At 46.8% G+C, this 18,573-nt stretch overlaps 2 protein-coding genes across 2 annotated transcripts in view; both read left to right on the forward strand.

Annotated features, from left to right (window-relative positions):
• LOC123502268 overlaps positions 1 to 10,038 on the forward strand; it is a 23,242-nt gene extending 13,204 nt beyond the window's left edge. The window contains 10 exon segments of the mRNA XM_045251487.1: positions 682 to 798; positions 1,733 to 2,051; positions 4,246 to 4,401; positions 5,476 to 5,571; positions 6,227 to 6,344; positions 7,135 to 7,313; positions 7,645 to 7,779; positions 7,893 to 7,940; positions 7,943 to 8,074; positions 8,223 to 10,038. Of these exon segments, the coding sequence (XP_045107422.1) occupies positions 682 to 798; positions 1,733 to 2,051; positions 4,246 to 4,401; positions 5,476 to 5,571; positions 6,227 to 6,344; positions 7,135 to 7,313; positions 7,645 to 7,779; positions 7,893 to 7,940; positions 7,943 to 8,074; positions 8,223 to 9,989 (3,067 nt within the window). The 3' untranslated portion in view covers positions 9,990 to 10,038.
• A 2,362-nt stretch (positions 10,039 to 12,400) lies between these two features.
• LOC123502318 lies at positions 12,401 to 18,001 on the forward strand. The gene is made up of 4 exons (XM_045251529.1): positions 12,401 to 12,456; positions 14,970 to 15,056; positions 16,106 to 16,245; positions 17,807 to 18,001. Exons 3-4 carry the CDS (start codon positions 16,131 to 16,133, stop codon positions 17,926 to 17,928), a joined length of 237 nt encoding a protein of 78 aa, XP_045107464.1. The 5' UTR covers positions 12,401 to 12,456; positions 14,970 to 15,056; positions 16,106 to 16,130; the 3' UTR covers positions 17,929 to 18,001.
• Positions 18,002 to 18,573: the final 572 nt, after the last annotated feature.

Genomic DNA, 18,573 nt, shown 5'->3' on the forward strand with positions numbered 1-18,573 from the left:
ACTAGAGCCTTTAAAAAGAGTGTTTCTCCTGTTAGTAATGCAGAAATGGTGTTAATCTGTCACTGGAACCTTAAAAACACCCTTAAAAACCCTCAAAACTTTAACTAGAGGCTTTTGAGTGTAGAAATGTTGTTAATCTGTCACTAGAACCTTAAAAACACCCTTAAAAACCCTTAAAACTTCAACTAGAGCCTTTTAAAAGAGTGTTTCTCCTGTTAGTAATGCAGAAATGGTGTTAATCTGTCACTGGAACCTTAAAAACACCCTTAAAAACCCTTAAAACTTCAACTAGAGCCTTTTGAGTGTAGAAATATTGTTAATCTGTCACTTGGAACCTTAAAAACACTCACAACTTCAAGTAGAGCCTTTTGAAACCCTCACAACTTCAACTAGAGCCTTTTAAAAGAGTGTTTCTCCTGTTAGTAATGCAGAAATGGTGTTAATCTGTCACAGGAACCTTAAAAACACCCTTAAAAACCCTTAAAACTTCAACTAGAGCCTTTTGAGTGTAGAAATATTGTTAATCTGTCACTAGAACCTTAAAACACCCTTAAAAACCCTCACAACATCAACTAGAGCCTTTGAAAAGCGTAGAGGTGACGCATTGATGATTATAATGTTAGTAGTAGTAGTAGTTGTAGTAGTAGTAGTAGTAGTAGTAATAATGGGTGTGTATTACAGGTCTTTCTTGAGTCAGCTGGAGGCGTGTGGCGTTGACCCCGTTGCTGTGGCGCGGTGTTTTGTGAGAAATAATGCTGGGTTTGCGATCTACACGGAATACTGCACTAACTATCCGAGGTGAGTGGTGGTAGTAGTAGTAGTAGTAGTAGTAGTAGTAGTAGTAGTAGTAGTAGAGTTGACCAGTGCTCTCAATTAAACACATTGAAACACCTCCACACACCCCCAAATACACCCACACACCCCAAAACACACCCAAAACACACTAAAACACCCAAAACTCCCCCAAAACACACTAAAACACCCAAACTCCCCAAACACAAAAACACTCAAAACACCACCAAAACACACCCAAAACACCGCAAACACCTCAAAACACACCCAAAACACACCAAAACACACTAAACACCCAAATCACACCAAACACACCAAACACCTCAAAACACCCCTAAACACACCAAAACACACCAAACACCCTAAACACACCAAACACACCCAAACCCCCAAACACCCAAACACAAACCTCAAACACACCCAAAACACACCCAAATCACACTAAAACACCCCAAATCACACCTAAACACACCAAAACACTAAACACACCAAACACACCAAAACACCCCTAAACACACCAAACACACCCAAACACACAAACACACCAAAACACAGCAGAACTCCCCAGAGCACCACAAACACTCAAACACACCAAAACACCCCAAAACACCCAAAACACCTCCAAACACCCCAACTGTCCCCAAAACACACCAAAACACTTCCAAACACAGCCAAAACACCCTCAAAAGTCCTCAAAACACCCCAAATTACACCCATAACACCCCATATTACCCCAAATCACACTAAAACACCCCTAAACACCCTTAAATCACCCTAAATCCTCTTATTTACACACTTCCAAACACAGCCAAAACACCCTCAAAAGTCCTCAAAACACCCCAAAACACCCGAAATCACCCCAAAACACCCCATATTACCCCAAAACACACTAAAACACCCCTAAACACCCTTAAATCACCCTAAATCCTCTTATTTACAGAACTGTGGGGCTGTTAACTGAATTAATGCGTGGAACCACCTCTCTAGCCTTTCGGGAGAGACAAACACGCCTTGGCCACTCGCTCCCTCTTGGATCCTACTTACTTAAACCAGTACAAAGGATCCTTAAGTACCACCTGCTACTGGGGAACATCCTGAAGCACCTGGAGGAGGATCAGGGCGCCGCGGGGGGCAGGGAGGAGGTTCAAAAGGCCCTTGCTGGGATGACAGGGATGGCGAGACATATTAACGACATGAAGAGGCGCCACGAACATGCTGTGAGGGTGCAGGAGATTCAGTCACTCCTCTATGGCTGGCAGGTAAGGGATCAGGGTGTTTTAAGGAGGTTTTTAAGGGGTTTTAAGGGTCTTTTGGCTGGCAGGTAAGGGATCAAGGTGTTTTAAGGATGTTTTAAGAGGTTTTAAGGGTGTTTTGGCTGGCAGGTAAGGGATCAAGGTGTTTTAAGGAGGTTTTTAAGGGGTTTTAAGGGTGTTTTGGCTGGCAGGTAAGGGATCAGGGTGTTTTAAGGGGGTTTTAAGAGGTTTTAAGGGTGTTTTGGCTGGCAGGTAAGGGATCAAGGTGTTTTAAGGGGGTTTTAAGGGGTTTTAAGGGTGTTTTGGCTGGTAGGTAAGGGATCAGGGTGTTTTAAGGGGATTTTAAGGGGTTTTAAGGGTGTTTTGGCTGGCAGGTAAGGGATCAGGGTGTTTTAAGGGGTTTTAAGGGTGTTTTGGCTGGCAGGTAAGGGATCAGGTGTTTTAAGGGTGTTTTAATGGGTTATAGGGAGTTTTTATGGTGTTTTAAGGGTATTTTAGGGATCAGGGATGTTTTAAGGGGGATTTTAGGGTGTTTTATGGAGGTTGAGACATATTTTAAGGGTTCATGGTGTTTTAAGAGTGTTTTAAAGGGGTTTTGGGAGTTTTTAGAATGTTTTTGTGGTATTAAGGCGTGTTTTGGAGGGAGTTTTAGGGAGTTTTTAGGGTGTTTTAAGGTGTTTAGGCATATTCATAAGGGATCAGATGTTTTAATGGGGTTTTAAGGGGGTTTAGGCATATTGTTAAAGGATCAGGGTGTTTTAAGTGTGATTTAGGATGTTTTAGGATGTTTTAAGGGTGTTTAGGCACATATTAGGGTGTTTGGGGTTATGAAGGGTGTTTTTGGAAGTTCTAAGGGTGTTTGGGCATAAATAGGGTGTTTTAAGGTGTTTATTGATATTTTAGGGTGCAGATTTAGCCACTCCTCTATGGCTGACAGCTAAGGATCAGGCTGCTTTAATGGGATTTTAAGGGTGGTTTAGGGTGATTTAAGAAGATTTGGGGTGTTTTAGGGTGTTCTAAGGAGGTTTTGGGGTGTTTTAAGACGATTCAGGGTATTTTAGGGTGTTCTAAGGAGGTTTTGGGGTGTTTTAAGAGGATTCGGGGTGTTTTAGGGTGTTGTAAGGAGGTTTTGGGGTGTTTTAAGAGGATTCGGGGTATTTTAGGGTGTTTTAAGGAGGTTTAGGGTGTTTGAAGAGGATTCAGGGTGTTTTAGGGTGTATAAGGTTATTTTATGGTGTTTTAGGGTGTTTGGGATGTTTTAGGCGTTTTTACGGTATTTTAAGAGAATTTGGGGTGTTTTTGGGATTTTAGCGATTTTTAAGGAAATTTTTAGGAAATTTTTTGGATGTTTTAGGGTGTTTGGGGTATATTAAGGGGATTTTAGCGGGTTTTGTGGTGTTTTAAGAGTTTTAAGAGTTTATGGAGGTTTTAGGGTTATTTAGGGTGTTTTAGGGTGTTTAAAGAGTGTTTGGGGTTAGATAGGATGTTTTAGGGTGTTTTAAGAGGATTTTAAGGGTGTTTAGGCATATTATAGTAGGTTTAGGGTTATTTAGGGTGTTTTAGGGTGTTTTAAGGGAATTTTAAGGGTGTTAAGGATAATATGTGGGAGGGAACGGAGAGAGAGAGAGAGAGAGAGAGAGAGAGAGAGAGAGAGGTGGGGAGGGGAGAGAGAGAGATTATCTTATTGAATACTTCTCTCTCTCTCTCTCTCTCTTTGATAGGAGAAAAAAATGTGGATTTCCTCCTCCTCTTCCTCCTCCTCCTCCTACTCCTCCTCCTCCTCCTCCTCCTCCTCCTCCTCCTCCTCCTCCTCCTCCTCCTCCTCCTCCTCCTCCTCTTGTATTGTGAGATAGTGGCTCTCTCTCTCTCTCTCTCTCTCTCTCTCTCTCTCTCTCTCTCTCTCTCTCTCTCTCTCTCTCTCTCTCAAACAGTAGGGAAAGTATTATTCCCTCCTCCTCCTCCTCCTCCTCCTCCTCCTCCTCCTCCTCCTCCTCCTCCTCCTCCTCCTTATCTTTCCATACACTCGCCATCCTCCTCCTCCTCCTCCTCCTCCTCCTCCTCCTCCTCCTCCTCCTCCTATTCTTTTTCTTCTTCTTCTTCTTCTTCTTCTTCTTCTTCTAACTACTACTACTACTACTACTACTACTACTACTACTACTACTACTACTACTACTACTACTACTACTACTATCTCCTACAGTTTGATGACCTTACTACTTATGGAGAGCTTGCAGCGGAGGGGACCTTTAGAGTGTGTGGCGCTAAGGGTCAAAGACACGTGTTTTTGTTTGAGAAAATGATCCTTATTGCCAAGAAGAAAGATGAGAGCGTTTTGGTGTATAAAGCACATATTTTGGTGAGTAGTCGTGTGTTTGGGTGTGTTTTGGGTGTGTTTGGATGTGTTTGGGTGTGTTTGGGTGTGTTTGGATGTGTTTGGGTGTGTTTGGAGTGTGTTTGGGTGTGTTTTGGTGTTTTTTGGCTATGTTTTGGGTGTGTTTCGGTGTGTTTGGGTGTTTAGAGTGCGTTTTGGTGTGTTTGGGTGTTTTGAGTGTGTTTGGGTGTGTTTTGAGTGTGTTTGAGTGTGTGTAGGTGTGTTTTGGTGTGTTTTGCGTGTTTTTTGGGTGAGCTTTGCTGTGTGGTTTTGGATGTGTTTGAGTGTGTTTGAATGTGTTTGAATATGTTTGAAGTGTGTTTGAGTGTATTTGAAGTGTGTTTGAGTGTGTTTGAAGCGCGTTCTGATGTGTTTGAGTGTGTTTGAGTGTGTTTGAAGTGTGTTTGAATGAGTTTGAAGTGTTTTGAGTGTGTTTGAAGCGTGTTTGAGTGTGTTTGAGTGTGTTTGAAGCGCGTTCTGATGTGTTTGAAGCGTGTTTGAGTGTGTGTTTTGAGTGTGTCTTGAGTGTGTTTGGTCGCGTTCTGATGTGTTTGAGTGTATTTGAAGTGTGTTTGAGTGTGTTTGGGCGCGTTCTGATATGTTTGAGTGTATTTGAAGTATGTTTGAGTGTGTTTGAGTGTGTTTGAAGTGTGTTTGAGTGTGTTTGAAGTGTTTGAAGTATGTTTGAGTGTGTTTGAAGCGCGTTCTGATGTGTTTGAAGCGTGTTTGAGTGTGTCTTGAGTGTGTTTGGGCGCGTTCTGATGTGTTTGAAGCGTGTTTGAGTGTATTTGAAGTGTGTTTGAGTGTGTCTTGAGTGTGTTTGGTCGCGTTCTGATGTGTTTGAATGTATTTGAAGTGTGTTTGAGTGTGTTTGGAGCGCGTTCTGATGTGTTTGAGTGGGTTTGAAGTGTGTTTGAGTGTATTTGAAGTATGTTTAAGTGTATTTGAAGTGTGTTTGAAGTATGTTTGAGTGTGTTAACCTAACCTAACTTGCTTCTATCTATCTATCTATCTATCTATCTATCTATCTATCTATCTATTGTATTTGTTTGTTCCCAGTGTTCCAATCTGATGCTGATAGAGAGTGTGAGACGGGAGCCACTGTCCTTCCACGTCATTCCTTTCGACAACCCACGCTGTCAGTACACTCTGCAGGTACTGAGAGAGAGAGAGAGAGAGAGAGAGAGAGAGAGAGAGAGAGAGAGTATACCGTCATATTTTTTTTTTTTTTTTATTTATGGCATCAAAAACACAGTAACACACATCCAAACGCAGTCAAACACCCCAAAACACACTCAAAACACCCCAAACATCACAAACATTCCCATAAGACACTCAAACCATCCCAAACACCCCTAAAAACACACCCAAAACATGACAAAACATCCTCAAAACACCCAAAACATCACAAAACATCATCAAAACACCCCAAACACCCAAAACACACCCTAAACATCCAAAACACCCAAAACACACCAAAACACACTCAAAACACCCAAAACACACAAAACACTCAAAACACACCAAAACACACCAAAACACACAAAACATCCCAAAACACCCAAAACATCCCCAAAACACTCAAAACATCCCAAAACACACTCAAAACACCCAAAACATCCCTAAACACTCAAACACCCCAAAACACCCCAAAACACACCAAAACACTAAAACACAACAAAAACACACAAAACACACCAAAACACACCCAAAACACACCCACACACTCCTCCACGCTCCACCACATCACCCCATGACACCCCAATCACCCCCAAATCACCCCCAAATCACCTCTTTTCTCACCCTGAAGGCAAGAAGTCTAGACCAGAAGAGAGAGTGGACATTGCAGCTGAAAAGAGTCATTTTAGAGAACTACAGCGCTGCCATCCCCGCCCACGCCCGCCAGCTGGTCATGGAGTTAGGGCAGAGTAAGTAGTAGCAGTAGTAGTAGCAGTAGTAGTAGTAGTAGTAGTAGTAGTAGTAGTAGTAGTAGTAGTAGTGTTGTGATGATTTTTCAGTGCATTTCAGCCTCTCCCAGTGCCTCCCAGCCTCTCCCAGTGCCTCCCAGCCTCTCCCAGTGCCTCCCAGCCTCTCCCAGTGCCTCCCAGCCTCTCCCAGTGCCTCCCAGCCTCTCCCAGTGCATCCCAGCCTCTCCCAGTGCCTCCCAGCCTCTCCCAGTGCCTCCCAGCCTCTCCCAGTGCCTCCCAGCCTCTCCCAGTGCCTCCCAGCCTCTCCCAGTGCCTCCCAGCCTCTCCCAGTGCCTCCCAGCCTCTCCCAGTGCCTCCCAGCCTCTCCCAGTGCCTCCCAGCCTCTCCTAGCCTCTCCCAGTGCCTCCCAGCCTCTCCCAGTGCCTCCCAGCCTCTCCCAGTGCCTCCCAGCCTCTCCCAGTGCCTCCCAGCCTCTCCCAGTGCATCCCAGCCTCTCCCAGTGCATCCCAGCCTCTCCCAGTGCCTCCCAGCCTCTCCCAGTGCCTCCCAGCCTCTCCCAGTGCATCCCAGCCTCTCCCAGTGCCTCCCAGCCTCTCCCAGTGCCTCCCAGCCTCTCCCAGTGCATCCCAGCCTCTCTCAGTGCCTCCCAGCCTCTCCCAGTGCCTCCCAGCCTCTCCCAGTGCCTCCTAAACTTAACCAAAGCAATGATATATAAACTGCCACACACACACACACACACACACGCACTACAGCTACCACGCCCTCATCTCACGCCCCCACGCCCTCACAGATGCTGCAGGTGGAGAGAGTGGGCGTGGAGGAGGACGTCGAGGCGCCCATCACGCCCCTGAGTACTTGGAGAGAAGGAAGATGGACCGAGAGAGAAGGAGATCAGCTGATACGGTTTTGAATGCCACGAGATTAAGATTAAGAAGGTCAAATAGAGCAAGGAAACTCAAGGAGGAGGAGGTAGGTGGGGGTGAAGGGGTGTTGGGGGGGTGTGTAGGGTGTTGGGGTGTTGGGGTGTTGGGGTATGGGTGTTGTTTTTGTTGTAGAAGGAAGAGGAAAAGGTGGAAAGAGGAGGTGGAGGATTGTGGTGGTGGTGGTGGTGGTGGTGGTTGTAGTAGTAATAGTTTTAGTAGTAGTGGTAGTAGTAGTAGTAGTAGTAGTAGTTGTTGTTGTTGTTATAGTAGTAGTAGTAGTAGTAGTAGTGATAATACTAATATTTGTTATTCTCTCTCTCTCTCTCTCTCTCTCTCTCTCTCTCTCTCTCTCTCTCTCTCTCTCTCTCTCTCAGAAGGGGTCGAGGAGCAGGAGTGTGAGCAGGACGAGGGAGACGGAGGAGGAGGAAGAGGAGGAGGAGGAGGAGGAGGAGGAGGAAGAGTATAGGAAGACCTCCACGTCCTCCACACCCACCTCCTTCGAAATGCCCAAGGTAGTGTTGTTGTTGTTGTTGTTGTTGTTGTTGTTGTTGTTGTTGTTGTTGTTTGTCATCATCATCATCATCATCATCATCATTTTAACTGGCTCCCTCCCTCCCCCCTACAGCTTCGCCTCTCCAACATGTGGGGGCGCCGAAGGAGTGAGCCCGGGGTGATGGGGAGGGACCGCCGCACCCCCCTCAGCACCCCCACCACCCCCACCACCCCCACCAGCCCTCCACCCCCGCCACGCCCACCACGGACCACACCTCGCCCCGCCTGCCGCCCCCGCCGCCACTCACGCCAGAGGTAAGTGTTCCAGTAGTAGTAGTAGTTGTAGTAGTAGTAGTAGTTGTTGTTGTTGTTGTTGTTGTGTGTGTGTGTGTGTGTGTGTGTGTGTGTGTGTGTGTGTGTGTGTGTGTGTGTGTGTGCGTGCGTGACGTGTGTTGTGCCGCAGGTGTGTGTGGACGGGCTGTCCACGTCGGAGTTTGAGGCGGAGGAGGCTGAGGAGGAGGGTGGCGGCGGCCTGGTGGGCGGATGTGGCGGCGCGGCGGGCGTGGAGCGTGGCGGCGAGAACCTTGAGGAGATCGTGGGCGGACTGCTGCAGCACAGCCTGCGTCTGCAGCGCCTGCTGCTCAGCAAACCCCGCCGTCGCCGCGCCCTCCACCACTACCTCACCTCAGACAGCGAGGGGGAGGAGCCCCCGCCTCGACCCTCGCCGCCCCCGCCCCGAGCCCCGCCGCCCCCGCCCGCATCACACGACCTCGGGGACTATGTGGACTTCTACTTCAGCGGCGGTGGCAGCGGCGCCCCTGGAAGGGGGGGCGCCTCCAGCAGCGACGCTTCCGCCTACAGCAGCGCCCTCAGTGTGGTGCCACCCCGCGCCGCTCCCGAGGCGCCGCACTGGGCCACGCCGCGCCGCAGCCCCGAACACTGGGGTCGTGGCGAGGCCCGGGCCGCGGGCCTGCGCCGCGCCCAGTCCTTCTCCGTGGACACGGCAGCGGGGGACGAGGAGAGAGCCGTGCCCGCGCCCTGCCGCACGCCGCCGCCCTGTCCCGGGGGTGACGTGTGGGTGCGGAGCGGGCGGGGGCGCCCCGCCACCATCGCGCTGAGCGGCAGCAGCAGTGAGCTGCGGGCGCTGCACCACGCCCTGGCCGCGCCCACACCAGCCGCGCCGCCTGACGACACGGACGCCTCACTGACACCGCCGCGCAGCCTGGAGGACCTGGCCGGCCCCCACCCCGCCCACCGCATCTACCGCTCCGCCCCTGCGCCAGCCCACCACACGCTGCCCTCGCCCTCATCCCCCGGGGGCGCTGGATCCACGGGCACGCTGCGAGCCGCGCTTGGGCGGCTGGCCCCGGGGGGCGCGGGAGGCGTTGTGGGCAGCGTGGCGCGCCAGTGCTCACGCTCCCTGCGGGCACGCATCCGCCAGATCCGCGCGGAGGAGCCCCCGCCGCCCCCCATGGCGCGGCAGGGCAGCGCGGCGCTGGGGGCGCGGCTGGCGGGGTGCGGCGAGGAGCAGGACCACTACGCCACGCCGCTGCTGCTGCGCCCACGCCCGCCCCGAGACTCCCTGCTGTCCTCCGCCTCCTCCTCCACCTCCTCCTCCGTCACACCGCCCCCCGCGCCCCAGTCCGCCCCCTCCCCGCCGCCCCCCTCCTCGCCGGACAGTGAGGGCGGCGCCTCGGCGGACTCATTCTACGAGCGCTGCTTCGAAACTTCGGCGGCGGCGGCGGGGGAGGGGGACGGGGACGGGGACGGGGAGGGAGGTGAGGACCCCTTCAGGGACAGCGCCATCTACAGCGACCCCGACGACGACCAGCCGCCCCCCGCCACGCCCTCCCCTACCCACCACCTCCACCACCACCACCACCACCACGCCCCCGTCACCAGGAAACCTACGCCCTGTCCCCCCACCACCTCCTCCCCCCTCTCCACGCCCCCCGGGGCCGCCAAGAAGGTGCCGCCACCCGTGCCCGCCAAACCAGAAGCTGTGCGTGCCCGCGGGCGAGCTGCACCCCGCCCCGCGCCCCTCACCCCCACCACGCCCCCTGGGATGGACAGTGGGGGGTCGACGCGCCCTCCGGCCCGCTCCTCCTCAGCACCCCCTAGGCCGCGCCCCTTGCCGGAGAGCCCGAGGGGAGGGGGAGAGGGGCAAGTGGCCAGGGGGTGGGTCAGACATGTCATAGGGAGGCTACAGGCTGGGGGGGGCGAGGGGTGACGCACACACACACACACACACACACACACACACACACACACACACACACACACACACACACACACACACACTACCTCGTCCTCACAAGCAAGAAAACAATCTCTCTCTCTCTCTCTCTCTCTCTCTCTCTCTCTCTCTCTCTCTCTCTCTCTCTCTCTCTCTCTCTCTTCCAAATATATCCTCCATTTTGTCTCCTCCTTCTCCTCCTCCTCCTCCTCCTCCTCCTCCTAATTCGTCTTAGGGAGAGAGAGAGAGAGAGAGAGAGAGAGAGAGAGAGAGAGAGAGAGAGAGAGAGAAAGTCTTCATATACTAGTCAAGAGAAATTATTATTATTTTTATTATTATTATTATTATTATTATTATTATTATTATTATTACTGAGTTGAGGCCAAAAATTATATATCTCTGTAATAATCGTAAGTAATTCATATGTAATTCTGTGTAATGGATTATATTGAGACAAATTATTATTGTTATTATTATTATTATTATTATTATTATTATTATTATTATTATTATTATTATTATTATTATTGTTATTATTATTATTATTATTACACCAGCTATGCATTTGTCCATATGTAATCTCGTATATGTAATTAAGTAATCCCCCTGTACAGTTTCTATACGTCATTGTAATACTATTAATTACAAATATGTAACTACTTGTATTATTATCCATTATTATTATTATTATTATTATTATTATTATTATTATTATTATTATTGATTTTTTTCCATATTTTTGTTGTCTTGTTCCTCCTCCTCCTCCTCCTCCTCCTTCTTCTCTTCCTTTTCCTCCTCCTCCTCTTGTGTTCAAAATCGTCCACAAGACTCTCCCTCCACACAGGACACAGACAGCGTGGAGTGAGCGGCCAGTACTGTTGGTCAGGATCAGTGAAGGGCTGTGGGTAGTGAAGAGCCCTGACAGTAGGTGACCATCATTGAAATTTAAGGTACCAGGGATCATCACTGCAGGGGCTAACTATACAGTGCACGGCGCCCTTGTAGAGAAGCGCATTTTTACAGTGGTTGTACGGAGCTGGGGCCTGATTGACTGCTGCCTCTAGAAATCCCCAGGCAAGGCTGAAATACCAGGGATCAATGTTGTAAGGGGAAACCAGCATATGGTGTCCCTACAGATTGAATGGAGCTGGTGCCTGATTGACTGCTGCCTCCCTAGAAATTCCCAGGCAAGGCTGTCACATCATATTAAGTCAACACTCTGTCTACATACACACTACACAACGCTGCCGACACTAACAGTTAGCCCAGAGTCAACTATCACCACTACTACACTCCACTCACGGTTGTGTTTGGAGAGGATATTGGCAAATAGGGAACTAAAATACCAGGGATCAATGTTGTAAGGGGAAACCAGCATACGGCGTCCCTACAAATTGAATGCAGCTAGGGCCTGATTGACTGCTGCCTCCCTAGAAATCCCCAGGCAAGGCTGTCACATCATCTTGACTCCACACTGTCTACATACACACTACACAACGCTGCCAACACACACAGTTAGCCAGGAGTAATGCCCACTACTACTACTCTCCACCTGTGAACGAGCTGTGTTTGGAGAGGACCTTGGCAGTTATGGAACTAAAATACCACTTATACATCACCATCAGGAACTAAAGAACCAGGGATCAATGTTGTAAGGGGAAACCAGCATACGGCGTCCCTATAGAAATCCCCAGGAAAGACTGCCGCACCACCCATTCGACATACACACAATACACGTACACAATACACACACAGCACTATATTCACCAAGTTTTAACACCTTTCCACACAAACACTAATAGACACACATTTTATATATTTCATTTGCACTCTCTACTAAAATTCCATGTGTTTTTTTCAATATGACAGTCTGGGCTGGAGGGAGGGGGTGGGTGGGGAGGAGCCTTCTGTTGTGCTGTCCTGTCTCTGTCACTGGTAGTTAGGAAATAGTCTCAACAAACAACCTCCTCAGGACCTCAGGGGCTGTTGCTGTTTGTCTTCCTTTGTATTCTTCCTTCTCATCCTCCTCCTCCTTCTTCTTCTTCTTCTTCTTCTTCCTCCTCCTCCTCCTCCTCCTCCTCCTTCCTTCTTCTTTTGTCCTCTTCCAGCCATTTTTCCTTCCCTCTCTATTCTTTTCCCTCCTCCACTACCACCACCACCACCTCCTCCTCCTCCTCCTCCTCCTCCTCCTCCTCCTCCTCCTCCTCCTGCTATCACTCATCCTTTCCATATAAGATTTACACCAATAATACCTCCTCTTCCTCTTCCTTATTAACACCTCCTCCTCCTCCTCCTCCTCCTCCTCCTCCTTATAGAAAAAGGAAGAAAAAGTCACCAACAGACATCCTCCTCTTTGGCCAGTCCCTGCAAGGTATATAAAGGGCGAGATCGAAGGTGGAGCATCAGTTGACATCCAGCTGGCCACTTGGAAACATCTCTTCTCCTCTCTCCTCTGTGTCAAGTAAGTAGTAGTTGTAGTAGTAGTAGTAGTAGTAGTAGTAGTCTTGGCCTCTCAGTTAGTTCTGGTGTTGGGTATATACGTACAAGTCACTGAGCTGCTTTGTTGTTCTTGTTTTGTCAATGGCTGGGAAATTTGATGTGGCCATTCAGGATGTGATCTAAATATATTGTTATACTTTTTTTTATAAATGTTCTTGTCTCATTCTGTCCTTCATTGTGGATACTGAACTGTGGGAGTGACGTGACCAGATTTCCTAAGCCCACCGTAGCTAATTTACCTGCAAAATTTAATAATAATACGGTTTATTAGTAATTGCAGTACATACATGGGGATTGAGAGAGACTTAATATTAGTTGTATGTACCTCGCACCATAGAAGGATAGCGGTCAGTTCTTGGGTCTTGAGTGACGTGACCATGTTTGTGTGTCATGTGGTGTGGTTTAACTGGGGCGCGTTTGGGGGAAGGAGATATTTTGTAGTTTTTGTATATCATGAAGCAAAGTTGTATTCTTGGAGCCCCATAATCTATTAGCCTGAACACCAAACACCGCAATTGGCACCCTAGTTGGTTTATCAAAATTGTCACTTCTTCGATTGACATGCATGAGTGTTCCAATAATGTCCTTAGAAAGCTCGGCAGTGTATGTAGCTATGAAATAAATGCCTAGGGTTCTCAAATGCATACTCAGGAACACGTAGCTATGGAAATAAATGCCTAGGGTTCTCAAATGCATACTCCGGAACACATAGCTATGGAAATAAATGCCTAGGGTTCTCAAATGCATACTCAGGAACACGTAGCTATGGAAATAAATGCCTAGGGTTCTCAAATGCATACTCAGGAACACGTAGCTATCGAAATAAATGCCTAGGGTTCTCAAATGCATACTCAAGAACACGTAGCTATGGAAATAAATGCCTAGGGTTCTCAAATGCATACTCAGGAACACGTAGCTATGGAAATAAATGCCTAGGGTTCTCAAATGCATACTCAGGAACACGTAGCTATGGAAATAAATGCCTAGGGTTCTCAAATGCATACTCAGGAACACGTAGCTATGGAAATAAATGCCTAGGGTTCTCAAATGCATACTCCACAACACGTAGCTATGGAAATAAATGCCTAGGGTTCCACATGCATACTCAGGAACACGTAGCTATGGAAGTAAATGCCTAGGGTTCTCAAATGCATGCAGGCACAGCTGATAAATGCGTTTGGGGGAATACATGATAAGATTTCCCCGTTGCCAATAAAGGTACATTGTGTTTTTAAGAATTTATCACAAGACTACTTAGCAAATAGTGCACTGTGGTATTAGGAAATGGTCGCGGGAAGAGAAAAAACACCAAAAACACAACAAAACACTCAAAAACACCCCAAAAACACTCTAAAACACAACAAAACACCCAAAAACACCCAAAACACAACAAAACACCCCAAAAACACTCTAAAACACTCTCAAACACCCCAATAACACCCAAAACACTCTAAAACACCCTCACCAAAACACTCTAAAACACTCTCAAACACCCCATAAACACCAAAACACTCTAAAACACTCTCAAACACCCCAAAACACCCAAAACACTCTAAAACACCCAAAACCCAAAACTCTAAAACACCCAAAACACCCCAAAACACCCCAAAACACTTTAAAACACTCTCAAACACCCCAAAACACCCAAAATACTCTCAAACACCCCAAAACACCCAAAACACTCTAAAACACAACAAAACACCCCAAAACACTCTAAAACACCCTACCAAAACACCCAAAACAACAAAACACCCTGAAACACCCCAAAACACCCAAAACACCCCAAAACACCCCAAAACACTCTAAAACACCCCAAAACACTCTAAAACACCCTACCAAAACCACCCAAAACAACAAAACACCCTGAAACACCCCAAAAACACCCAAAACACCCCAAAACACCCCAAAACACTCTAAAACACCCCAAAAAACACCCCAAAACACCCAAAACACCCAAAACACTCTAAAACACCCCAAAAACACCCAAAAACACCCAAAACACTCTAAATCACCCCAAAACACCCTAAACACAACAAAACACCGCAAAATACCCCAAAAACACTCTAAAACACCCCAGAGACACCCCAAAACACACCCAAAACGCACTCAAAACACACCCACATGCTTAACATTGCGCAGTGTGTCTTCAGTGTCAGAAATGATGTCCCTGAGGTTAGTAGCAGTGTTAGTTTGTTGTTGTTGTTGTTGTTGTTGTTGTAGTAGTAGTAGTGATAGTAGTAGTAGTAGTAGTAGTAGTAGTAGTAGTAGTAGTAGTAGTAGTAGAAAGCAGTGAATTGTTGTAATAGTAATTGTAGTAGTAGTAATAGTAGTAGTAGTAGTAGTAGTGGTTATATTAGTAGTAGTAGTAGTTGTAATAGTAGTAATGGTTGTAGTAGTAGTAGTAGTAGTAGTAATACAAATAGTTATAATAGTAGTAGTAATCTCTCTCTCTCTCTCTCTCTCTCTCTCTCTCAGCAATGGTGACGAAGGCAGTGGTGGTGATGGTGGTGGTGGTGATGATAATGGTGTTGGGTGAGCCAGCCAGCGCCTCTCTTCTCCCAGGTAATCTCTCTCTCTCTCTCTCTCTCTCTCTCTCTCTCTCTCTCTCTCTCTCTCTCTCTCTCTCTCTGTTTTAATTTTTTTCTTTTTTTTTTCATTTTTCTCGTCTTCTTAAAACTTTTCTTCCTCCTCCTCCTCCTCCTCCTCCTCCTCCTCCTCCTCCTCCTCCTCCTCCTCTTCCTTCTCCTCCTCTTCTTCTTCCTTCCTCCTTCGCCTCCTCTTCTTCTTCCTTCCTTCCTTCTTTTTTTTGTCTATCCTCCTCCTCCTCCTCCTCCTCCTCCTCCTCCTCCTCCTCTTCTTCTTCCTCCTCCTCCTCCTCCTCCTCCTCTATTTTTTGTTTTGAGTGTGTTTTTGAGTGTTTTGAGTGTGTTTATGTGTTTTGAATGTGTTTTTCTGCGTTTGGTGTGTTTGAAGTGTGTTTGGTGTGTTTGGGTGTGTCTTGGTGTGTTTTGGTGTGTTTTAGTGTGTTTTGAGTGTTTTTGAGTGTGTTTGGAGTGTGTTTTTGGTGTGTGTGTTTTTAAGTGTTTTGGTTGTGGGTGTGTGTGTTTAGAGTTTGTTTGGAGTGTGTTTTGAGTGTTTTTGAGTGTGTTTTGGTGTGTTTATGTGTTTATGTGTGTTTTGCGAGTATTTGAGTGTGTTTTTGAGTGTGTCTTTTGTGTTATTCTATGAGTGGAGTGTGTTTGAGTGTTTGAACATGTTTTGGTGTGTTTGTGAATGTTTTGATATGTTTTGGAGTGTTTGAGTGTGTCTTGTTGTGTTTTGGTGTGTTTGGAGTGTGTTTTGAGCAAGCTTGAGTGTGTTTTGGAGTGTTTTGTTCTATTTTGAGTGTGTTTTGGGTGTGTTTTAAGTGTTTTGATGTGCGTATATGTATTTGAGTGTGTTTTGGTTTGTTTTGGTGTGTTTGGCTGTGTTTTGAGTGTGTTTGGCTGTGTTTTGACGTGTTTGGCTGTGTTTAGACGTGTTTTGACGTGTTATGGCGTATTTTGAGTGTGTTTGGCTGTTTTTTTTTTTCCATTTTTCTCTTCCCCTGTGCATTTCCCTTCGTATTCCAGCAGGGAGCGGCGCCCCCAGCACAACATGGTGATGGGGGGCGGGGAGGTGGGACCAGAGTACCTCCATCACTTACAGTCAGATCTTGCCCAGCTTCGCCAACACGCCCTGCCAGAGATCCGTGACGTTAGGATCGTTGACGGTGAGAGAGAGAGAGAGAGAGAGGGGGGTAGTGGGTAGGTGACGGATTGGAGAGAAAAAATGTTTAGGATGGAGAGAAAGAGAGAGAGAAACGCGTAAAGAGAGAGAGAGAGAGAGAGAGAGAGAGAGAGAGAGAGAGAGAGAGAATCTTACTAATATAATCTGTTTCTCTCTCCAAACACCCCTTATACACACCCAAACCCACTCAAAACACACCAAAACACCTCCAAAACACACCAAAACACCCTAAAACACCCCAAAACACCTCCAAACCACACCAAACACCCCAAAACACCCCAAAACACCCCAAAACACACCAAAACACCCCAAAACATCTCCAAAACACACCAAACACCGCAAAACACCTCCAAAACACATCAAAACCCTCCAAAACCCCTAAATAACCCCAACATACATCAAAACACACCAAACACCCAAAACACCCCTAAATGCACCAAAACACCCTAAAACACCCTTAAATACCTTCAAACGCACTCAAAATCCCCAAAACCTTCAAAACACCCAAACACACCCACAATACACTCAAAACACCTCAAAACACCCAAAACACTTAAAACACCCAAAACACACCAAAACACCCTAAAACACCCATAAAACATCCAAAACATCCTTAAGACACCCAAAACACCCTTAAACATCCCAAAACACCCCAAACACACCCACAAAACACTCCAAAACACCCCAAAACACACCAAAACCTCAAAACACACCAAAACACCCCAAAACACCCTAAAACACCCCAAAACACCCCAAACACATCCAAAACACATCAAAACCCTCCAAAACCCCTAAATAACCCCAACATACATCAAAACACACCAAAACACTAAAAACACACCAAACACCCAAAACACCCAAAACATCTTAAACACCCAAAACACCCCAACAATCCCCAAAAGCACCCTAAAACACCTTTAAAACGCACTCAAATCAAAACGTCCAAAACACCCAAACACACCCACAATACACTCAAAACACCTCAAACACACCCACAAAACACCCCAACACACACCAAAACACCCCAAAACACCAAAAACACACCAAAACCCTCAAAACACCCCAAAACACCCATAAAACACCCAAACACCCTAAATCACCCAAAACACCCTAAAACACCCAAAACACACCAAAACACCCCAAAACACCGCAAAACACCTCAAAACACCGCAAAACACAAAACACCCAAAACACCCAAAACACCCAAAACACCCAAAACACCCAAAACACCAAAACTCCCAAAACACACCAAAACACCCCAAAACACCCAAAACACCCAAAACACCATAAACACCCAAAACACCCAAAACCTCAAAACACCCAAAACACCCAAAACACCAAAAACACCCTAAAACACACTGAAACACCCCAAAACACCCCAAAACACCCAAAACACTCAAAACCCTCAAAACACCCAAACAACCAAAACACCAAAACACTCAAAACATCCCAAAAACACCCAAAAACACCCATAAACCACCCAAAAACCCACCAAAACATCCCCAAAACACCCCAAAACGCACTCTAAACACTCCCAATTGCAGGCAACACTGGGCCCAGACTGGACATGCCACTAACAGGCTGCCGTGACTCGCTAGACTGCCACCACCGCTTCGCCAACTACTTAGGACTCCTTGTTAGAATGATCGAGACTGGCAGGAAGTGAAGAGGAAGAGGAGGAGGAAGAAGAGGAGGAGGAGGAGGAGGAGGAAGAGGAGGTGGTGGTGGTGGTGGTTGAGGTTAAGGTTCTTCTTCTTCTTCTTCTTCTTCTTCTACTACTACTACTACTACTACATCCACCACGACCACTATTATTACAACTACAGTTATACTACTACTACTACTACTACTACTACTACTACTACTACTACTACTACTACTACTACTACTACTTAAGATGTGGAGAGAGAGAGGGACGAGAGATAATATACATACTACTACTGCTACTACTACTGCTACTGCTGCTACTACTACTACTACTACTACTACTACTACTATAACTGCAGGAGGAGCTCTTAATTTTATAGATGGAAATAAAACATGTATTCTATTGAAGTTATTTGTCTATCCGAGAGAGAGAGAGAGAGAGAGAGAGAGAGAGAGAGAGAGAGAGAGAGAGAGAGTAATAATGATGATAATAATGCATCGCCACCACAATCATCATCAGCAGAGGAGGAGGAAAGCAAGATGGCGGAGGTAACTTAGCAAAAAAAGATTATACTATTATGTCGACATTTCAAAAATATAAAATAAATATAGATAACAGTAATTTTATGGCAGAAAACACAATATAAAATTAAAACAAGTAAGA

Source organism: Portunus trituberculatus, chromosome 2, assembly GCF_017591435.1.
Source record: "Portunus trituberculatus isolate SZX2019 chromosome 2, ASM1759143v1, whole genome shotgun sequence".
Taxonomy (NCBI): domain Eukaryota; kingdom Metazoa; phylum Arthropoda; class Malacostraca; order Decapoda; family Portunidae; genus Portunus; species Portunus trituberculatus.